We start from the raw sequence: 25,461 nt of genomic DNA, 5'->3' as shown, positions 1-25,461 counted from the left end.
TAAACATGGACTACAGAAACACTGTCCACACATACTGTATAAACATGGACTACAGAAACACTGTCCACACATACAGTATAAACATGGACTACAGAAACACTGTCCACACATACTGTATAAACATGGACTACAGAAACACTGTCCACACATACAGTATAAACATGGACTACAGAAACACTGTCCACACATACAGTATAAACATGGACTACAGAAACACTGTCCACACATACAGTATAAACATGGACTACAGAAACACTGTCCACACATACAGTATAAACATGGACTACAGAAACACTGTCCACACATACAGTATAAACATGGACTACAGAAACACTGTCCACACATCCAGTATAAACATGGACTACAGAAACACTGTCCACACATACAGTATAAACATGGACTACAGAAACACTGTCCACACATACAGTATAAACATGGACTACAGAAACACTGTCCCCCCCCCTACAGTATAAACATGGACTACAGAAACACTGTCCACACATACAGTATAAACATGGACTACAGAAACACTGTCCACACATACAGTATAAACATGGACTACAGAAACACTGTCCACACATACAGTATAAACATGGACTACAGAAACACTGTCCCCCCTACAGTATAAACATGGACTACAGAAACACTGTCCCCCCTACAGTATAAACATGGACTACAGAAACACTGTCCACACATACAGTATAAACATGGACTACAGAAACACTGTCCCCCCTACAGTATAAACATGGACTACAGAAACACTGTCCACACATACAGTATAAACATGGACTACAGAAACACTGTCCACACATACAGTATAAACACGGACTACAGAAACACTGTCCACACATACAGTATAAACATGGACTACAGAAACACTGTCAACACATACAGTATAAACATGGAGTACAGAAACACTGTCCACACATACAGTATAAACATGGACTACAGAAACACTGTCCACACATACAGTATAAACATGGACTACAGAAACACTGTCCACACATACAGTATAAACATGGACTACAGAAACACTGTCCACACATACAGTATAAACATGGACTACAGAAACACTGTCCACACATACAGTATAAACACGGACTACAGAAACACTGTCCACACATACAGTATAAACATGGACTACAGAAACACTGTCCACACATACAGTATAAACATGGAGTACAGAAACACTGTCCACACATACAGTATAAACATGGACTACAGAAACACTGTCCACACATACAGTATAAACATGGACTACAGAAACACTGTCCACACATACAGTATAAACATGGACTACAGAAACACTGTCCACCCCTACAGTATAAACATGGACTACAGAAACACTGTCCACACATACAGTATAAACATGGACTACAGAAACACTGTCCACACATACAGTATAAACATGGACTACAGAAACACTGTCAACACATACAGTATAAACATGGACTACAGAAACACTGTCCACACATACAGTATAAACATGGACTACAGAAACACTGTCCACACATACAGTATAAACATGGACTACAGAAACACTGTCCACACATACAGTATAAACATGGACTACAGAAACACTGTCCACACATACAGTATAAACATGGAAACACTGTACAGAAACACTGTCCACACATACAGTATAAACATGGACTACAGAAACACTGTCCACACATACAGTATAAACATGGACTACAGAAACACTGTCCACACATACAGTATAAACATGGACTACAGAAACACTGTCCACACATACAGTATAAACATGGACTACAGAAACACTGTCCACACATACAGTATAAACATGGACTACAGAAACACTGTCCACACATACAGTATAAACATGGACTACAGAAACACTGTCCACACATACAGTATAAACATGGACTACAGAAACACTGTCCACACATACAGTATAAACATGGACTACAGAAACACTGTCCACACATACAGTATAAACATGGACTACAGAAACACTGTCCACACATACAGTATAAACATGGACTACAGAAACACTGTCCACACATACAGTATAAACATGGACTACAGAAACACTGTCCACACATACAGTATAAACATGGACTACAGAAACACTGTCCACACATACAGTATAAACATGGACTACAGAAACACTGTCCACACATACAGTATAAACATGGACTACAGATACACTGTCCACACATACAGTATAAACATGGACTACAGAAACACTGTCCACACATACAGTATAAACATGGACTACAGAAACACTGTCCACACATACAGTATAAACATGGACTACAGAAACACTGTCCACACATACAGTATAAACATGGAGTACAGAAACACTGTCCACACATACAGTATAAACATGGACTACAGAAACACTGTCCACACATACAGTATAAACATGGACTACAGAAACACTGTCCCCCTACAGTATAAACATGGACTACAGAAACACTGTCCACACATACAGTATAAACATGGACTACAGAAACACTGTCCACACATACAGTATAAACATGGACTACAGAAACACTGTCCACACATACAGTATAAACATGGACTACAGAAACACTACAGAAAACACTACAGAAACACTCCACACATACAGTATAAACATGGACTACAGAAACACTGTCCACATATACAGTATAAACATGGACTACAGAAACACTGTCCCCCTACAGTATAAACATGGACTACAGAAACACTGTCCACACATACAGTATAAACATGGACTACAGAAACACTGTCCACACATACAGTATAAACATGGACTACAGAAACACTGTCCACACATACAGTATAAACATGGACTACAGAAACACTGTCCACACATACAGTATAAACATGGACTACAGAAACACTGTCCACACATACAGTATAAACATGGACTACAGAAACACTGTCCACACATACAGTATAAACATGGACTACAGAAACACTGTCCACACATACAGTATAAACATGGACTACAGAAACACTGTCCACACATACAGTATAAACATGGACTACAGAAACACTGTCCACACATACAGTATAAACATGGACTACAGAAACACTGTCCACACATACAGTATAAACATGGACTACAGAAACACTGTCCACACATACAGTATAAACATGGACTACAGAAACACTGTCCACACATACAGTATAAACATGGACTACAGAAACACTGTCCACACATACAGTATAAACATGGACTACAGAAACACTGTCCACACATACAGTATAAACATGGACTACAGAAACACTGTCCACACATACAGTATAAACATGGACTACAGAAACACTGTCCACACATACAGTATAAACATGGACTACAGAAACACTGTCCACACATACAGTATAAACATGGACTACAGAAACACTGTCCACACATACAGTATAAACATGGACTACAGAAACACTGTCCACACATACAGTATAAACATGGACTACAGAAACACTGTCCACACATACAGTATAAACATGGACTACAGAAACACTGTCCACACATACAGTATAAACATGGACTACAGAAACACTGTCCACACATACAGTATAAACATGGACTACAGAAACACTGTCCACACATACAGTATAAACATGGACTACAGAAACACTGTCCACACATACAGTATAAACATGGACTACAGAAACACTGTCCACACATACAGTATAAACATGGACTACAGAAACACTGTCCACACATACAGTATAAACATGGACTACAGAAACACTGTCCACACATACAGTATAAACATGGACTACAGAAACACTGTCCACACATACAGTATAAACATGGACTACAGAAACACTGTCCACACATACAGTATAAACATGGACTACAGAAACACTGTCCCCCCCTACAGTATAAACATGGACTACAGAAACACTGTCCCCCCCTACAGTATAAACATGGACTACAGAAACACTGTCCACACATACAGTATAAACATGGACTACAGAAACACTGTCCACACATACAGTATAAACATGGACTACAGAAACACTGTCCACACATACAGTATAAACATGGACTACAGAAACACTGTCCACACATACAGTATAAACATGGACTACAGAAACACTGTCCACACATACAGTATAAACATGGACTACAGAAACACTGCCCCCCCTACAGTATAAACATGGACTACAGAAACACTGTCCACACATACAGTATAAACATGGACTACAGAAACACTGTCCACACATACAGTATAAACATGGACTACAGAAACACTGTCCACACATACAGTATAAACATGGACTACAGAAACACTGTCCACACATACAGTATAAACATGGACTACAGAAACACTGTCCACACATACAGTATAAACATGGACTACAGAAACACTGTCCCCCATACAGTATAAACATGGACTACAGAAACACTGCCCCCCCACAGTATAAACATGGACTACAGAAACACTGTCCACACATACAGTATAAACATGGACTACAGAAACACTGCCCCCCCCCCCTACAGTATAAACATGGACTACAGAAACACTGTCCACACATACAGTATAAACATGGACTACAGAAACACTGCCCCCCCCCCTACAGTATAAACATGGACTACAGAAACACTGTCCCCCCCTACAGTATAAACATGGACTACAGAAACACTGTCCCCCCCTACAGTATAAACATGGACTACAGAAACACTGTCCCCACACATACACACTGTGCTCTGGTGAAAATATCTGCACTATATAGGGAACAGGGTGTAATTAGTGCACTATATAGGGAACAGGGTGTAAGTAGTGCACTATATAGGGAACAGGGTGTAAGTAGTGCACTATATAGGGAACAGGATGCCATTTGGGATGTAGACTTGGTCGTTAGGTAATACATGTTCTCTGTCTCTCTCCCTCCCGCCAGATCTCTCCGGAGGTGCTGTGTCGAGCGGGGATCAAAGTGCACCGGACCGTCCAGCAGAGTGGCCAGTTCGTCGTCTGTTTCCCGGCGGCGTTCGTCTCCAAGGTGTGCTGCGGCTACAGCGTCTCCGAGACAGTGCACTTCGCCACCCCCCAGTGGCTGAACACGGGATACCAGGCTGCCAAGGTTGGAGCCCCCCGTCGTATCAATACTTGAAGGAAAAGCTATTAGTTGAAAGAAGAGTATAGTTTAATTCAGTACATAATGTATTATAATGTTACGTGCCATGCTAACATTACTGTAGTATTTAGTATAGTGTTACTAGTCATTGGCATCGGCATGTTAAATGTTGTTTTCACAGATAAAGTTGCAAGATCAGTTTGTTTAAAGTATTGGTCTTCAGCATTAATACAGATTCAATTCTCCATAAAAAAAAAATCTGAATTACTTTGCTGTTACAATAAAATATATATATATTGTTATTCAAGACAATTTTAAAATGATATAAATGTCTTTGCTAAAATTAACGAAAATCCATTTTCGTTTAGGGGTCTGACCACATAGAGTATGAACTCCTGTACCTGTCCTGTACCTCTCCATGCTCCTGTACATCTTGGGGTGGCCAGTTTGACTGAGTTCCAGTCCTGAAAGCTCCTCACGAAGGGGTGGTAAAACCAGGCTCTAAAGTCTGACTTAACCAGCTTAGTTTAGTCAGTCAGTCAGTCTGTCTGTCAGTCAGTTCAGATAGAGTGGACAAACTGAGGGTACAAAGTGCCTCTGTGTACCCAGTGTTCCGCTGGTCAATTCACTATCAAAGATTCTGTTATCCACATGGATTCCCTACACATCTACTGCATGAAAGGAGGGATTTGCGAGGGTTCACCAAACTGAGCACCTCCATTAATCTGAACTGGGATGTGTTGTGAAAAGACCCTGTCATATCAAATGTTCAAATATCTCTTACCTCTCCTTCCCAGGAGCTGAAATGTCGACGCATAGAGAGGTCCTTCTCCATGGAGAAGTTGCTGTACCAGATCGCAATGTCAGAATCCAAACGGGAGAATGGTGTCATTCTGAGTACCATGACCTCACTTCTCAAAGACCTCAGGTGGGTTTAACTATTTAACCAATAGCAGTATTATCATTCCAGATCACAGTATCAATAGCAGTATTATCATTCCAGATCACAGTATCAATAGCAGTATTATCATTCCAGATCACAGTATCAATAGCAGTATTATCATTCCAGATCACAGTATCAATAGCAGTATTATCATTCCAGATCACAGTATCAATAGCAGTATTATCATTCCAGATCACAGTATCAATAGCAGTATTATCATTCCAGATCACAGTATCAATAGCAGTATTATCATTCCAGATCACAGTATCAATAGCAGTATTATCATTCCAGATCACAGTATCAATAGCAGTATTATCATTGTAGATCACAGTATCAATAGCAATATTATCATTCCAGATCACAGTATCAATAGCAGTATTATTATTGTAGATCACAGCATCAATAGCAGTATTATCATTCCAGATCACAGTATCAATAGCAGTATTATCATTCCAGATCACAGTATCAATAGCAGTATTATCATTGTAGATCACAGTATCAATAGCAGTATTATCATTGTAGATCACAGTATTAATAGCAGTATTATCATTGTAGATCACAGTATTAATAGCAGTATTATCACATTACATTTACATTTAAGTCATTTAGCAGACGCTCTTATCCAGAGCGACTTACCTTGTAGATCACAGTATCAATAGCAGTATTATCATTGTAGATCACAGTATCAATAGCAGTATTATCATTGTAGATCACAGTATCAATAGCAGTATTATCCTTGTAGATCACAGTATTAATATCAGTATTATCATTGTAGATCACAGTATTAATATCAGTATTATCATTCCAGATCACAGTATCAATAGCAGTATTATCATTGTAGATCACAGTATTAATATCAGTATTATCATTGTAGATCACAGTATTAATATCAGTATTATCATTGTAGATCACAGTATCAATAGCAGTATTATCATTGTAGATCACAGTATTAATAGCAGTATTATCCTTGTAGATCACAGTATTAATATCAGTATTATCCTTGTAGATCACAGTATTAATATCAGTATTATCCTTGTAGATCACAGTATTAATAGCAGTATTATCATTGTAGATCACAGTATTAATATCAGTATTATCATTGTAGATCACAGTATTAATATCAGTATTATCATTGTAGATCACAGTATCATCATACATGGAATGTAATTCTACTCTTAAAAGGGCAATCTGGGATTTAAAAAATGACAAAACAGTCACCCCTCCACCTGTTGAATAAACAGCAGTCACCCCTCCACCTGTTGAATAAACAGCAGTCACCCCTCCACCTGTTGAATAAACAGCAGTCACCCCTCCACCTGTTGAATAAACAACAGTCACCCCACCACCTGTTGAATAAACAGCAGTCACCCCTCCACCTGTTGAATAAACAGCAGTCACCCCTCCACCTGTTGAATAAACAGCAGTCACCCCTCCACCTGTTGAATAAACAGCAGTCACCCCTCCACCTGTTGAATAAACAACAGTCACCCCTCCACCTGTTGAATAAACAGCAGTCACCCCTCCACCTGTTGAATAAACAGCAGTCACCCCACCACCTGTTGAATAAACAGCAGTCACCCCACCACCTGTTGAATAAACAGCAGTCACCCCTCCACCTGTTGAATAAACAGCAGTCACCCCTCCACCTGTTGAATAAACAGCAGTCACCCCTCCACCTGTTGAATAAACAGCAGTCACCCCTCCACCTGTTGAATAAACAACAGTCACCCCACCACCTGTTGAATAAACAGCAGTCACCCCTCCACCTGTTGAATAAACAGCAGTCACCCCACCACCTGTTGAATAAACAGCAGTCACCCCTCCACCTGTTGAATAAACAGCAGTCACCCCTCCACCTGTTGACTAAACAGCAGTCACCCCTCCACCTGTTGAATAAACAACAGTCACCCCTCCACCTGTTGAATAAACAGCAGTCACCCCTCCACCTGTTGAATAAACAGCAGTCACCCCTCCACCTGTTGAATAAACAGCAGTCACCCCTCCACCTGTTGAATAAACAACAGTCACCCCTCCACCTGTTGAATAAACAGCAGTCACCCCTCCACCTGTTGAATAAACAGCAGTCACCCCTCCACCTGTTGACTAAACAGCAGTCACCCCTCCACCTGTTGACTAAACAGCAGTCACCCCTCCACCTGTTGAATAAACAGCAGTCACCCCTCCACCTGTTGAATAAACAGCAGTCACCCCTCCACCTGTTGAATAAACAGCAGTCACCACCTGTTGAATAAACAGCAGTCACCCCTCCACCTGTTGAATAAACAACAGTCACCCCTCCACCTGTTGAATAAACAGCAGTCACCCCTCCACCTGTTGAATAAACAACAGTCACCCCTCCACCTGTTGAATAAACAGCAGTCACCCCTCCACCTGTTGAATAAACATCAGTCACCCATCCACCTGTTGAATAAACAGCAGTCACCACCTGTTGAATAAACAGCAGTCACCCCTCCACCTGTTGAATAAACAGCAGTCACCCCTCCACCTGTTGAATAAACAGCAGTCACCCCTCCACCTGTTGAATAAACAGCAGTCACCCCTCCACCTGTTGAATAAACAACAGTCACCCCACCACCTGTTGAATAAACAGCAGTCACCCCTCCACCTGTTGAATAAACAGCAGTCACCCCTCCACCTGTTGAATAAACAGCAGTCACCCCACCACCTGTTGAATAAACAACAGTCACCCCTCCACCTGTTGAATAAACAGCAGTCACCCCTCCACCTGTTGAATAAACAGCAGTCACCCCTCCACCTGTTGAATAAACAGCAGTCACCCCTCCACCTGTTGAATAAACAGCAGTCACCCCTCCACCTGTTGAATAAACAACAGTCACCCCACCACCTGTTGAATAAACAGCAGTCACCCCTCCACCTGTTGAATAAACAGCAGTCACCCCACCACCTGTTGAATAAACAGCAGTCACCCCTCCACCTGTTGAATAAACAGCAGTCACCCCTCCACCTGTTGACTAAACAGCAGTCACCCCTCCACCTGTTGAATAAACAACAGTCACCCCTCCACCTGTTGAATAAACAGCAGTCACCCCTCCACCTGTTGAATAAACAGCAGTCACCCCTCCACCTGTTGAATAAACAGCAGTCACCCCTCCACCTGTTGAATAAACAGCAGTCACCCCTCCACCTGTTGAATAAACAGCAGTCACCCCTCCACCTGTTGAATAAACAGCAGTCACCCCTCCACCTGTTGAATAAACAGCAGTCACCCCTCCACCTGTTGACTAAACAGCAGTCACCCCTCCACCTGTTGAATAAACAGCAGTCACCCCTCCACCTGTTGAATAAACAGCAGTCACCCCTCCACCTGTTGAATAAACAGCAGTCACCACCTGTTGAATAAACAGCAGTCACCCCTCCACCTGTTGAATAAACAACAGTCACCCCTCCACCTGTTGAATAAACAGCAGTCACCCCTCCACCTGTTGAATAAACAACAGTCACCCCTCCACCTGTTGAATAAACAGCAGTCACCCCTCCACCTGTTGAATAAACAGCAGTCACCCCACCACCTGTTGAATAAACAACAGTCACCACCTGTTGAATAAACAGCAGTCACCCCTCCACCTGTTGAATAAACAACAGTCACCCCTCCACCTGTTGAATAAACAGCAGTCACCCCTCCACCTGTTGAATAAACAGCAGTCACCCCACCACCTGTTGAATAAACAGCAGTCACCCCACCACCTGTTGAATAAACAGCAGTCACCCCTCCACCTGTTGAATAAACAGCAGTCACCCCACCACCTGTTGAATAAACAGCAGTCACCCCACCACCTGTTGAATAAACAGCAGTCACCCCTCCACCTGTTGAATAAACAGCAGTCACCCCTCCACCTGTTGAATAAACAGCAGTCACCCCACCACCTGTTGAATAAACAGCAGTCACCCCACCACCTGTTGAATAAACAGCAGTCACCCCTCCACCTGTTGAATAAACAGCAGTCACCCCTCCACCTGTTGAATAAACAGCAGTCACCCCTCCACCTGTTGAATAAACAGCAGTCACCCCTCTACCTGTTGAATAAACAGCAGTCACCCCTCCACCTGTTGAATAAACAGCAGTCACCCCTCCACCTGTTGAATAAACAGCAGTCACCCCTCCACCTGTTGAATAAACAGCAGTCACCCCTCCACCTGTTGAATAAACAGCAGTCACCCCTCCACCTGTTGAATAAACAGCTGTCACCCCTCCACCTGTTGAATAAACAGCTGTCACCCCTCCACCTGTTGAATAAACAGCAGTCACCCCTCCACCTGTTGAATAAACAGCAGTCACCCCTCCACCTGTTGAATAAACAGCAGTCACCCCTCCACCTGTTGAATAAACAGCAGTCACCCCTCCACCTGTTGAATAAACAGCAGTCACCCCACCACCTGTTGAATAAACAGCAGTCACCCCTCCACCTGTTGAATAAACAGCAGTCACCCCTCCACCTGTTGAATAAACAGCAGTCACCCCTCCACCTGTTGAATAAACAGCAGTCACCCCTCCACCTGTTGAATAAACAGCAGTCACCCCTCCACCTGCTGAATAAAAAGCAGTCACCCCTCCACCTGTTGAATAAAAGCAGTCACCCCTCCACCTGTTGAATAAACAGCAGTCACCCCTCCACCTGTTGAATAAACAGCAGTCACCCCTCCACCTGTTGAATAAACAGCAGTCACCCCTCCACCTGTTGAATAAACAGCAGTCACCCCTCCACCTGTTGAATAAACAGCAGTCACCCCTCCACCTGTTGAATAAACAGCAGTCACCCCTCCACCTGTTGAATAAACAGCAGTCACCCCTCCACCTGTTGAATAAACAGCAGTCACCCCTCCACCTGTTGAATAAACAGCAGTCACCCCTCCACCTGTTGAATAAACAGCAGTCACCCCTCCACCTGTTGAATAAACAGCAGTCACCCCTCCACCTGTTGAATAAACAGCAGTCACCCCTCCACCTGTTGAATAAACAGCAGTCACCCCACCACCTGTTGAATAAACAGCAGTCACCCCTCCACCTGTTGAATAAACAGCAGTCACCCCTCCACCTGTTGAATAAACAGCAGTCACCCCTCCACCTGTTGAATAAACAGCAGTCACCCCTCCACCTGTTGAATAAACAGCAGTCACCCCTCCACCTGTTGAATAAACAGCAGTCACCCCTCCACCTGCTGAATAAACAGCAGTCACCCCTCCACCTGTTGAATAAACAGCAGTCACCCCTCCACCTGTTGAATAAACAGCAGTCACCCCTCCACCTGTTGAATAAACAGCAGTCACCCTACCACCTGTTGAATAAACAGCAGTCACCCTACCACCTGTTGAATAAACAGCAGTCACCCCTCCACCCCTTAAATTGACCCTTTCCACAACTTAAAAAAAAAAAGTAAACAGTAGCCATTGGTTACAGACGATACACCAGTCTGCTCTACCTGTTCCAGGGATACAGAGTTGAGACAACGCAGGGATCTGTTTGACGCCGGGCTGCGGTCTGTTGCCCGCTACTGTAGCCATGACAACCAGGCCTCGTCAGAGAGCAGGAGGATCCAGCGCCAGTGGCTGAGGCTCGACCCCTCAGACCGACGCTGCCAAGTGTGCCAACACCTCTGCTACCTCTCCATGGTGAGTCTTTACTGGGCAGGGAAGGTTGGGCACAAACATAGGCAGGGATTCAATCAAAGGCATGTTGTCGACAAGAGCACTGTACGGCCAACAAGGCACCTTCTAAAGGCCATTTCCCTGATGTCCGTGGAGATGGCATCAATGGTTAAGTCTGCAGATGGCATCAATGGTTAAGTCTGCAGATGGCATCAATGGTTAAGTCTGCAGATGGCATCAATGGTTAAGTCTGCAGATGGCATCAATGGTTAAGTCTGCAGATGGGAGCTCAATCGTAAATGTCCTGTAAAAAGACCGGTCTTACTTTATTGTCCCTGAAGGGAAAATGTGTTTATTCTGTCTTGATGGCATGCTCCTCATGTCACTGCAGATGGTTCAGGAGGGAAAATGTGTTTATTCTGTATCCTGATGGCATGCTCCTCATGTCGCTGCAGATGGTTCAGGAGGGAAAATGTGTTTATTCTGTGTCCTGATGGCATGCTCCTCATGTCACTGCAGATGGTTCAGGAGGGAAAATGTGTTTATTCTGTCCTGATGGCATGCTCCTCATTTCACTGCAGATGGTTCAGGAGGGAAAATGTGTTTATTCTGTGTCCTGATGGCATGCTCCTCATGTCACTGCAGATGGTTCAGGAGGGAAAATGTGTTTACTTCATTTGGCATGTCCTGCAGATGTTCAGGAGGGAAAATGTGTTTATTCTGTGTCTTGATGGCATGCTCCTCATGTCACTGCAGATGGTTCAGGAGGGAAAATGTGTTTATTCTGTGTCCTGATGGCATGCTCCTCATGTCACTGCAGATGGTTCAGGAGGGAAAATGTGTTTATTCTGTGTCCTGATGGCATGCTCCTCATGTCACTGCAGATGGTTCAGGAGGGAAAATGTGTTTATTCTGTGTCCTGATGGCATGCTCCTCATGTCACTGCAGATGGTTCAGGAGGGAAAATGTGTTTATTCTGTCCTGATGGCATGCTCCTCATGTCACTGCAGATGGTTCAGGAGGGAAAATGTGTTTATTCTGTCCTGATGGCATGCTCCTCATGTCACTGCAGATGGTTCAGGAGGGAAAATGTGTTTATTCTGTGTCCTGATGGCATGCTCCTCATGTCACTGCAGATGGTTCAGGAGGGAAAATGTGTTTATTCTGTGTCCTGATGGCATGCTCCTCATGTCACTGCAGATGGTTCAGGAGGGAAAATGTGTTTATTCTGTGTCCTGATGGCATGCTCCTCATGTCACTGCAGATGGTTCAGGAGGGAAAATGTGTTTATTCTGTGTCCTGATGGCATGCTCCTCATGTCACTGCAGATGGTTCAGGAGGGAAAATGTGTTTATTCTGTGTCCTGATGGCATGCTCCTCATGTCACTGCAGATGGTTCAGGAGGGAAAATGTGTTTATTCTGTCCTGTCACTGGATGGTTCATGCTCCTCATGTCACTGCAGATGGTTCAGGAGGGAAAATGTGTTTATTCTGTCCTGATGGTGCTCTGTCACTGCTGGTTCAGGAGGGAAAATGTGTTTATTCTGTGTCCTGATGGCATGCTCCTCATGTCACTGCAGATGGTTCAGGAGGGAAAATGTGTTTATTCTTCATCCTGATGGCATGCTCCTCATGTCACTGCAGATGGTTCAGGAGGGAAAATGTGTTTATTCTGCGTCCTGATGGCATGCTCCTCATGTCACTGCAGATGGTTCAGGAGGGAAAATGTGTTTATTCTTCATCCTGATGGCATGCTCCTCACTGTCACTGCAGATGGTTCAGTAGGGAAAATGTGTTTATTCTGTCATCCTGATGGCATGCTCCTCACACTGCAGATGGTTCAGGAGGGAAAATGTGTTTATTACTGGTTCACAGATGGCATGCTCCTCACTCACTGCAGATGGTTCAGGAGGGAAAATGTGTTTATTCTGTAAACTACCTGATGGCATGTCCTCACTCACTGCAGGTGGTTCAGGAGAGTGAGACACTGGTGTTCTGTCTGGAGTGTGTCCTGCTGTACGTACAGAAACACAAGTCCTGCCGAGGCCTCAAAATGATGTACAGTTACACTACTACAGTACACTACACACTACTACAGTAAACTACACTACTACAGTACACTACAGTACAGTACACACTACTACAGTAAACTACACTACTACAGTAAACTACACTACACTACACTAAAGTACACTACACACTACTACAGGACCCTACACTACTACAGTAAACTACACTACAGTACACTACACACTATTACAGTACACTACACTACTACAGTAAACTACACTACACACTACTACAGTAAACTACACTACTACAGTACACTACAGTACAGTACACTACTACAGTAAACTACACTACTACAGTACACTACACTACACACTACTACAGTACCCTACACACTACTACAGGACCCTAGGCACTACTACAGTAAACTACACTACTACAGTAAACTACTACAGTAAACTACACACTACTACAGTAAACTACACACTACTACAGTAAACTACACTACTACAGTACACTACACACTACTACAGTAAACTACACTACACACTACTACAGTAACACTACACAGTACACACTACTACAGTACACTACACTACACACTACTACAGTAAACTACACTACTACAGTACACTACAGTACAGTACACACTACTACAGTAAACTACACTACTACAGTACACTACACTACACACTACTAAAGTACCCTACACACTACTACAGGACCCTAGGCACTACTACAGTAAACTACACTACTACAGTAAACTACACTACACACTCCTACAGTAAACTACACACTACAGTACTACACAGTAAACTACACTACACACTACTACAGTACTACACTACTACAGTAAACTACACACTACTACAGTACAGTAACTACTACAGTAAACTACACTACTACACTACACACTACTACAGTAAACTACACACTACTACAGTACTACTACAGTAAACTACACTACTACACTACTACAGTAAACTACTACTACAGTACTACTATAGTAAACTACACTCTACTACAGTAAACTACACACTACTACAGTAAACTACACTACTACAGTACACTACACACTACTACAGTACACTACACACTACTACAGTAAACTACACTACACACTACTACAGTACACTACTACAGTACACTACTACAGTAAACTACACTACACACTACTATAGTAAACTACACTCTACGACAGTAAACTACACACTACTACAGTAAACTACACACGACTACAGTACACTACTACACTGCTACAGTACACTGCTACAGTACACTGCTACAGTACACTACTACCAGGAGAGTGAAAATTCTCAGAACATGAAAGCAGTTCAGTTCAACACCATCAGTACATTCATAGTCCAGACCTCCATTATTAGGCAGTAGGAGGTCATCAATTACTACACCCACTCTTCAATGTCAACCCACATTCTTCTTCTCCTGATTCCAATTCCTCTTCCTCTCAGGACCAAATCAACCATCTGGTGAGCAGGGTGTGTGGGAGAGTGCTGGAGAAGAGTGGCGCTGAGAAGAGGAGAGGGACGAGAGGACTTCAGGGCCCCGGTGAGGCGTCCACCCCGGCCAAACGCAGCGCCCGAAACAGAACCTCCATCACTGTGTCCCTCACCCGCCTCCCCTCCTCCACCCTGCCCAAGACCGCCCTCAGCTCTAAATAACTCACATCATGGGCCGCGTTCCATTACTTCACATCCTTCCTTCCTGGGTTCTTTGAGGTAAACACAGATTTACAAGTGGTTAGGTTACTACCACCCAATTACGGTCACCGATCCAACCGATTCACACCTGTGATTACTTCAAAGGAAGGAAGGAAGGACTTGTGAAGTGTTCCAACAGGACCAGTGCTTCACTACGGTACATTTCTCTCTGCTCAGTGTAGAGAATGTGCTCCTTAAACCACGGCTTTTGCACTAGAGTAAAAAAAAAACATGTTTTTAAGAGGCATTAATGGCTGGATTCAGTTCCGTAAAAATGTTAGCGTGGATCTTCATCGATATGGATTGAAACCCAGCCCTTCGTCCAATACTGTATATTGTATCTAGATATCACAATATCCTCCTAGCTACACCTACTGTTATTACCTACAGACTTCACTTCCCTGGTGCTACATCTTGGTGCTCGATTTATACTGTCTTTGGTGTAGTAGTAGTAATAATAATGATCATTTCTCTTTTGCTCAAAGCCATTGGACTGCATCCTGAACTGTGAACATGTTTTTAGAACTTGTTACCAATAAGTTGATTCTACACAGTTTTGCGTTTAGACTCCAACCAGTAATAAGGCTCTTCAGGGGTTTGTAATACATGAATTACGATACAAAGATTGTTCCAGCGGAGCGCAAAAAGTGGGTTGTGTTTATTAGTGCTAAACGTTGCAAAACTTTTTGCAAACAGAAGAAAAAAAACAAGCGTTCCTTATTGGACATGTTCAGGTAGTCCCTCCCCGTTTTGGCCCTTTTGCTTCCGTTTGGTTCCTAGTGAATACGACCCTGGCCTCAGTATTAAACAGGGCCCCTTCTCAGATCATTGATGTTATAATTATTTAGAGAATTGGCCAAGAGTGGAACGGTAACCATGGGCTTCACACCGCTCATCTGACCATTTTGGTGTGAAACACTGTGCCTAAAAAAAAAAAAAAATGCATACTAATAATTTTCAATCACTTTTGGTGCCGATAGTTTTTGTTTTGTCACCAAGATATCCACTCTAGACCCTTACAGGCTCTTGACCTGCAACTCTTGGGTCTGCGGGACTGCGTTCCAAATGGCAGCCTATCCCCTATTTAGAGCACTAATTTTGACCCGAGCCCCAAGGGCACTATATAGGGAATAGGGTGCCATTTGGGAGAGTCACAGTCCAGGTGTTTTATCAAAGAACAAAAACTGAAAACCACAACAGCATTGTACATATAAAACATTGTCAATGTCTAAAGATACATGTACCTGAGCCTTTTAAGGAATGGAATGCAGTGTTTTGGAGTAGGGGATTTATGAAGAAAAAGCCTTACCCCCCCCCCCCCTCCACCACCAGTTACTTCTGTGGCCCCGTACAAACAAGGGTTGTGATACAAAACAAATCTAGAATTACACAAGTTTTGTGGAGACGGTGAAATGGTTGTGTAAACATTTTTTTGTGCAGACAAAAAAATATATATATTGTATCACAACCCTTGTGTCAACTGTGTTGGATTGGGGGCCAGGGTTGCCCTGGTAACAAGTATGGAGAAGTGCTGCATAGTTTGAATCCCCTCGTTTTTTACCTAAACTTTTTTTAATGAAAAGGGAAAATAAGTAGAATAATAATAAAAATGCTAAAATCTACTATGTACAGAAGGAGTAACTCCTGTTGTTGCACTCCAGCCTCACGACAAGAGTCCTTTCAAATCAGCTTGTTGAGACCCCTTACAAAAACTAGCCATTTTCGAAGTTCACATATATACAGAGTTGGATGTTTTTTAAAAGCTTCATGTTTTGGTTGTTTTTTTACAACAGGCTCATTACAGCCGACCGTCTCATTTCTCTGATTCTGTTTTCCTTCCATGCTGATTCAAGTTGGACAATGACCGTTTTATTTTCTATTTTATTTGTTAGTACCCATTAAGGTTGAATAAAAAGGTTTGACAGTGTCTATCCAAATGTGTTCTTCTCAGTGCCGTGTGTCTGTACCCTCCAAGCATCCTGCCCAAACATCTCTGTGTTTAAGAACCACCAAGCTATTCTAGTTATTGACTTCAAAGCTTTGGTTTAAACTTCCAGTGTAATGTCTGAAGAATGCAGTCCCTTTAACATTTTAAACATTTACATTACATTACATTTAGCAGACGCTCTTATCCAGAGCGACTTACAAATTGGTGCATTCACCTTATGACATCCAGTGGAACAGCCACTTTACAATAGTGCATCTAAATCTTTTAAGGGGGGTGAGAAGGATTACTTTATCCTATCCTAGGTATTCCTATCACAATATCCTCCTAGCTACACCTACTGTTATTACCTACAGACTTCACTTCCCTGGTGCTACATCTTGGTGCTCGATTTATACTGTCTTTGGTGTAGTAGTAGTAATAATAATGATCATTTCTCTTTTGCTCAAAGCCATTGGACTGCATCCTGAACTGTGAACATGTTTTTAGAACTTGTTACCAATAAGTTGATTCTACACAGTTTTGCGTTTAGACTCCAACCAGTAATAAGGCTCTTCAGGGGTTTGTAATACATGAATTACGATACAAAGATTGTTCCAAAACAACTTTATTATTATTTACTTAGATATAATTGGATACAAGGAAGGAAGCTACATTTCATTTATAAAAAAACAGAAAAGAAAAAAGTTTTTTGGGGAAAAATGCAAAACGGACCCCCAGATCAGCGTCTAGGAGCTACCCTATATCCCCTAGAGCCGTTCTCACCCAGGGGGCAGCTCTGTGACGGCTCCTAAGAGGCCTGCGAGTCGCTGTCGTCAGAGTTCTTGAACATCTCTGCCTCGGGCAACAACACCAGGGCTGTGTCAGCCTGCACTTCCTCCTCGTCTGGCAGTACCAGGGGCTGGTCTCCGTCTCCACTGGCCTCACTGCCCTCCCCCTCCTGGCAATCCCCCAGGCTGGTGTCCTGGCTGGTGTCCTGGCTGGCTGAGCCTGGCTCCGTGGAGGAGAAGGAAGACTGCTTGTTCCTCAGTTCCGCCTGGGTGGGCACCCGCAGGGAGATATCAGAGGACAACGACTCAGGGTCTGGACCTGGGGGGACAGGAGGGAGGGAGAGGGGATCAGTCCAACATTTGGGACTCAACCACATGCTCCATCATGTGATTCTAGTGTGCTGCAGTGTATAATCTCTGTTTTGTTTGAACTCGTGACAACACAACTCTGTTATCACCAGGGTCACCACGCATGATACCATGCGTTCATAAGAAAGTGGCTCGCTATCAACGCACTTAATAACATGACTAAATGGACACAAGCGAATACGGTCTCTGTACCATTGGTGGCTACGTGATAGCATTAGTCATACTGTCTCTGTACCGTTTGTGGCTACGCGATAGCATTAGCCATACTGTCTCTGTACCATTGGTGGCTACGTGATAGCATTAGCCATACTGTCTCTGTACCATTGGTGGCTACGTGATAGCATTAGCCATACTGTCTCTGTACCGTTGGTGGCTACGTGATAGCATTAGCCATACTGTCTCTGTACCATTGGTGGCTACGTGATAGCATTAGTCATACTGTCTCTGTACCGTTGGTGGCTACGTGATAGCATTAGCCATACTGTCTCTGTACCGTTGGTGGCTACGTGATAGCATTAGCCATACTGTCTCTGTACCGTTGGTGGCTACGTGATAGCATTAGCCATACTGTCTCTGTACCGTTGGTGGCTACGTGATAGCATTAGCCATACTGTCTCTGTACCGTTGGTGGCTACGTGATAGCATTAGCCATACTGTCTCTGTACCGTTGGTGGCTACGTGATAGCATTAGCCATAGCATTAGCCATACTGTCTCTGTACCGTTGGTGGCTACATGATAGCATTAGCCATACTGTCTCTGTACCGTTGGTGGCTACGTGATAGCATTAGTCATACTGTCTCTGTACCGTTGGTGGCTACGTGATAGCATTAGCCATACTGTCTCTGTACCATTGGTGGCTACATGATAGCATTTGCCATACTGTCTCTGTACCGTTGGTGGCTACATGATAGCATTAGCCATACTGTCTCTGTACCGTTGGTGGCTACATGATAGCATTTGCCATACTGTCTCTGTACCGTTGGTGGCTACGTGATAGCATTAGCCATACTGTCTCTGTACCGTCTGGCTACATGATAGCATTTGCCATACTGTCTCTGTACCGTTGGTGGCTACATGATAGCATTAGCCATACTGTCTCTGTACCATTGGTGGCTACATGATAGCATTTGCCATACTGTCTCTGTACCGTTGGTGGCTACATGATAGCATTAGCCATACTGGTACCATTGGTGGCTACATGATAGCATTTGCCATACTGTCTCTGTACCGTTGGTGGCTACGTGATAGCATTAGCCATACTGTCTCTGTACCGTTGGTGGCTACATGATAGCATTTGCCATACTGTCTCTGTACCGTTGGTGGCTACATGATAGCATTAGCCATACTGTCTCTGTACCATTGGTGGCTACATGATAGCATTTGCCATACTGTCTCTGTACCGTTGGTGGCTACATGATAGCATTAGCCATACTGTCTCTGCACATGATAGCATTTGCCATACTGTCTCTGTACCGTTGGTGGCTACATGAATTAGCCATACTGTCTCTGTACCATTGGTGGCTACATGATAGCATTTGCCATACCTCTGTACCGTTGGTGGCTACATGATAGCAAGCTCTGTACCGTTGGTGGCTGTTTGTCTCTGTAGTGAGTGACATTAGCCATACTGTCTTGATGTACATGATACACCTCCTGGTACAGGCTACACTAGCATTTGCCATACTCTCTGTACCGTTTCTGTAGTGAGGCATTAGCCATACTGTCTCTGTACACCTTGGTGGCTACATGATAGCATTTGCCATACTGTCTCTGTACCGTTGGTCTACGTGATAGCATTAGTCATACTGTCTCTGTACCGTTGGTGGCTACATGATAGCATTAGCCATACTGTCTCTGTACCATTGGTGGCTACATGATAGCATTTGCCATACTGTCTCTGTACCGTTGGTGGCTACATGATAGCATTAGCCATACTGTCTCTGTACCGTTGGTGGCTACATGATAGCATTTGCCATACTGTCTCTGTACCGTTGGTGGCTACGTGATAGCATTAGCCATAACCATTGGTACTACATGAGTCTGACATGATAGCATTAGCCATACTGTCTCTGGTCAGGCTGATAGCATTTGCCATTCTGTACCGTTGGTGGCTCCAGCATTAGCCATTGTCTCTGAAAGTTGGTGGCTACATGATAGCATTTGCCATACTGTCTCTGTACCGTTGGTGGCTACATGATAGCATTTGCCATACTGTCTCTGTACCGTTGGTGGCTACATGATAGCATTAGCCATACTGTCTCTGTACCGTTGGTGGCTACATGATCCATACTGTCTCTGTACCGTTGGTGGCTACGTGATAGCATTAGTCATACTGTCTCTGTACCGTTGGTGGCTACGTGATAGCATTAGCCATACTGTCTCTGTACCGTTGGTGGCTACGTGACAGCATTAGCCATACTGTCTCTGTACCGTTGGTGGCTACAGCATTAGCCATACTGTCTCTGTACTGTTGGTGGCTACGTGATAGCATTAGCCATACTGTCTCTGTACCGTTGGTGGCTATCCTAGCATTAGCCATTGTCTCTGTACCGTTGGTGGCTAGTGATAGCATTAGCCATACTGTCTCTGTACCATTGGTGGCTACATGATAGCATTAGCCATACTGTCTCTGTACCGTTGGTGGCTACATGATAGCATTAGCCATACTGTCTCTGTACCGTTGGTGGCTACGTGATAGCATTAGCCATACTGTCTCTGTACCGTGGTGGCTACATGATAGCATTTGCCATACCGTCTCTGTACCGTTGGTGGCTACGTGATAGGCCATAACCATTGGTGGCTACATGATAGCATTAGCCATACCACTGGTGGCTTGATAGCATTAGCCATACTGTCTGTACCGGGTGGCTACATGACAACATTAGCCATACTGAAGATAGCATTAGCCATACTGTCTCTGTACCGTTGGTGGCTACATGATAGCATTAGCCATACTGTCTCTGTACCGTTGGTGGCTACGATTAGCCATACTGTCTCTGTAACATGATAGCATACCATACACCGAAGCATTAGCCATACTGTCTCTGTACCACTGGTGGCTACATGATACATTAGCCATACTGTCTCTGTACCGTGGTGGCTACGTGATAGCATTAGCCATACTGTCACTGTACCGTACATGATAGCATTAGCCATACTGTCTCTGTACCATTGGTGGCTACGTGATAGCATTAGCCATACTGTCTCTGTACATTGGTGGCTAAGAAATTGCACCCGATTCCCTACATAAATTAGTACAAATAAGTAGCAAACCTTCTGCAAGCCTGTTTCTGTAGTCACTGTACCAGTACACCTCCTGGACAGGACACTAGTCTATCTCCCGTTTCCAGTACAACACTGAAGATACAACCACAAGGCCACTGTTACAGACAGTACAACAGACAACACTGAAGATACAGGCTGTCACTGTTTGAGAAAGACGTCAGGGCCTCGTGGTCCGACACGTCCATCAGGTCCATCTGTTCCAGAACGTCAACGTTCACCTCCATGGAAGACATGCTACCTATCCCTGTTACAGACAGCGTACAACTGCAGCTGCACAACACTGAAGATTTCTCACAAGGAACCTCGGAACTTATCCTCCACTGTGGTTGAAAGGGAGGCAGAGATGGGGTGGAGGAATCAGAATGACCACAACAGACTGACAAACAGTACAACACTGAAGATACACACACATCACTGTTACAGACAGTACAACACTGAAGATACACACATCACTGTTACAGACAGTACAACACTGAAGATACACACACATCACTGTTACAGACAGTACAACACTGAAGATACACACACATCACTGTTACAGACTGTACAACAGCACAACACTGAAGATACACACACATCACTGTTACAGACAGTACAACAGCACAACACTGAAGATACACACACATCACTGTTACAGACAGTACAACAGTACAACACTGAAGATACACACATCACTGTTACAGACAGTACAACACTGAAGATACACACACATCACTGTTACAGACAGTACAACAGCACAACACTGAAGATACACACACATCACTGTTACAGACAGTACAGACACTGAAGATACAAACAGTACAACAACACTGAAGATACACACACATCACTGTTACAGACTGACAAACAGTACAACACTGAAGATACACACACATCACTGTTACAGACAGTACAACAGTACAACACTGAAGATACACACACATCACTGTTACAGACAGTACAACAGCACAACACTGAAGATACACTGAACTGTTACAGACAGTACAACAGTACAACACTGAAGATACACACATCACTGTTACAGACAGTACAACAGTACAACACTGAAGATACACACACATCACTGTTACAGACAGTACAACAGCACAACACTGAAGATACACACACATCACTGTTACAGACAGTACAACAGCACAACACTGAAGATACACACACATCACTGTTACAGACAGTACAACACTGAAGATACACACACATCACTGTTACAGACTGACAAACAGCACAACACTGAAGATACACACACATCACTGTTACAGACAGTACAACAGACAAACAGCACAACACTGAAGATACACACACATCACTGTTACAGACAGTACAACAGTACAACACTGAAGATACACACACATCACTGTTACAGACAGTACAACAGTACAACACTGAAGATACACACACATCACTGTTACAGACAGTACAACAGTACAACACTGAAGATACACACATCACTGTTACAGACAGACAAACAGTACAACACTGAAGATACACACATCACTGTTACAGACAGTACAACAGCACAACACTGAAGATACACACATCACTGTTACAGACTGACAAACAGCACAACACTGAAGATACACACATCACTGTTACAGACAACACAGCTCTGACATGAGACACACAGACAGACAGCACTATCATACCTCAAGTATGATGAAAGCAGGAAGGGGAAGCACAATAAAAGACGTAGGAAACAGTCCATTAACCGCGTAGCATCACTGGTTATTGTAAAGCTCAATGTCCCAGACAGAGCAGAACAAGGGTCATAGAATCTACACCAAAACAGCAGTTTACACCAGACCAAAGTCAATACAGAAAATATCATCTTAAAACACAAGTCAACCTTTTTAAAAGTGCCTTTTTTGACCTTCTGCAACGTTTATTATTTTTATTTTACCTTTATTTAACTTGGCAAGTCAGTTAAGAACAAATTCTTATTTTCAATGACGGCCTCATAACAGTGGGTTAACTGCCTTGTTCAGGGGCAGAACGACAGATTTTGACCTTGTCAGCTCGGGATTCGATCTAGCAACCTTTCGGTTACTAGTCCAACGCTCTAACCACTAGGCTACCCTGCCGCCCCTGCCGTATCAACAGAGGTAGTGTTCCAAATGGACCCCTATTTCCTAGGGCTCGTAGTGCACTACTTCCCAGGGCCCGTAGTGCTATGGTCCAAGGGGAGCCACACAGTGTGTGTTCTGGGTTCCAGCTCACCTCTTCTGTCAGTGATCTGCAGGTAGCCAGTAGAGAGGTACTGATCCATGTCCTGTTGGAAAGCTTCTTCAAAGTACTTCTGCCTCTCCTTCAGCTTCCCCTGCTGGGCGTGCTCCATGTCCAGCACCTTCTGGGCGTGCTCAGAGTCCAGCTCGGCTGGGGGGAAACAGGAAGTAGAGGACACGTAAACATAGAGGTGGATAGAGGGTTGACTTGCTCTCACGGAAGCAGCCATTGAAAAGATAGTAGATGAGCTCTAGTACATTTCTATGGAGGTCAGTAATACCCTCTGGATAGACATAAGGACAAGCCACAGTCAAATGATGACGCCTCAGTCTTCCATTATTTAATGGAAACATGTTTCACAAATCTGCACTGTATAGGTCACTGTGTAAGTCACTGTATAAGTCACTATATAGTTACTGTATAGGTTACTGTATAAGTCACTGTGTAGGTCACTGTGTAAGTCACTGTATAACTCACTATATAGTTACTGTATAGGTTACTGTATAAGTCACTGTGTAGGTCACTGTAGAAGTCACTATATAGTTACTGTATAGGTTACTGTATAAGTCACTGTGTAGGTCACTGTATAGTTACTGTATAAATCACTGTGTAGGTCACTGTGTAGGTCACTGTATAAGTCACTATATAGTTACTGAATAGGTTACTGTATAAGTAACTGTGTAGGTCACTGTATAGTTACTGAATAGGTTACTGTATAAGTCACTGTTATGTAGGTCACTGTATAGGTCACTGTGTAGGTCACTATATAGTTACTGTATAGGTTACTGTATAAGTCACTGTATAAGTCACTATAGTTACTGTATAGGTCACTGTAAGTCACTATATAGTTACTGTATAGGTTACAGTATAAGTCACTGTGTAGGTCACTGTGTAGGTCACTATAGTTACTGAATATTAAACAAGTCATTGTTTGGTATCCCTGTTAATAAGCACTATATAGTTAGTATAGGCACTGCTAAGTTTATAAGTCACTATAGTTACTGTATAGGTCCTCCATAAGTCACTATATAGTTACTGTATAGGTTACAGTAAAGTCACTTGTAGGACTGTGTAGGTCACTGTACAGTTACTGAATATAAACAAGTCATTGTTTGGTATCCCTGTTAATAAGCTGTATTAAGTGGCAGCTTTTTGTCAGATAAATGTCTTTTCTAGTGACCCCAAATCCATTGATAATACATACAGTTTGGGACATCCTGTAGTTAGATTTTACATCAGATAAATGTCTTCTCACTATTATAATGATCAACATCATCCTACAGATATCATCAGATAAATGTCTTCTCACTATTATAATGATCAACATCATCCTACAGATATCATCAGATAAATGTCTTCTCACTATTATAATGATCAACATCATCCTACAGATATCATCAGATAAATGTCTTCTCACTATTATAATGATCAACATCATCCTACAGATATCATCAGATAAATGTCTTCTCACTATTATAATGATCAACATCATCCTACAGATATCATCAGATAAATGTCTTCTCACTATTATAATGATC

The 25,461-nt window shown here is 43.1% G+C and overlaps 2 protein-coding genes and 1 long non-coding RNA gene across 3 annotated transcripts in view; 1 reads left to right on the top strand and 2 right to left on the bottom strand.

Moving 5' to 3' along the window:
• LOC127922135 (protein Jumonji-like) overlaps window positions 1-15,297 on the top strand; it is a 53,703-nt gene extending 38,406 nt beyond the window's left edge. The window contains exons 11-15 of the mRNA XM_052505847.1: window positions 4,864-5,046; window positions 5,838-5,968; window positions 11,452-11,632; window positions 13,575-13,685; window positions 15,088-15,297. Of these exons, the coding sequence (XP_052361807.1) occupies window positions 4,864-5,046; window positions 5,838-5,968; window positions 11,452-11,632; window positions 13,575-13,685; window positions 15,088-15,297 (816 nt within the window). The remainder of the gene's footprint in view (window positions 1-4,863; window positions 5,047-5,837; window positions 5,969-11,451; window positions 11,633-13,574; window positions 13,686-15,087) is intronic.
• On the bottom strand, window positions 6,692-9,467 carry LOC127922142 (uncharacterized). The gene is made up of 4 exons (XR_008110467.1): window positions 9,445-9,467; window positions 8,820-8,879; window positions 7,510-8,609; window positions 6,692-7,359 (listed from the first exon to the last, which is right to left on the bottom strand). It is a non-coding gene; the product is annotated as an uncharacterized LOC127922142 (long non-coding RNA).
• A 2,573-nt stretch (window positions 15,298-17,870) lies between the features above and the next one.
• The window catches only part of LOC127922136 (dysbindin-A-like), a 49,987-nt gene continuing 42,396 nt past the window's right edge, over window positions 17,871-25,461 (bottom strand). The window contains exons 8-10 of the mRNA XM_052505848.1: window positions 23,918-24,073; window positions 21,863-21,950; window positions 17,871-18,429 (exon numbers count right to left, since the gene is read on the bottom strand). Of these exons, the coding sequence (XP_052361808.1) occupies window positions 18,072-18,429; window positions 21,863-21,950; window positions 23,918-24,073 (602 nt within the window). The 3' untranslated portion in view covers window positions 17,871-18,071. The remainder of the gene's footprint in view (window positions 18,430-21,862; window positions 21,951-23,917; window positions 24,074-25,461) is intronic.

The sequence above is a fragment of the Oncorhynchus keta genome, unplaced genomic scaffold, assembly GCF_023373465.1.
Source record: "Oncorhynchus keta strain PuntledgeMale-10-30-2019 unplaced genomic scaffold, Oket_V2 Un_contig_24684_pilon_pilon, whole genome shotgun sequence".
NCBI lineage: Eukaryota > Metazoa > Chordata > Actinopteri > Salmoniformes > Salmonidae > Oncorhynchus > Oncorhynchus keta.
The sequence above is the reverse complement of the archived record's forward strand: the minus strand, read 5'-3'. Positions and strand labels throughout refer to the sequence as shown.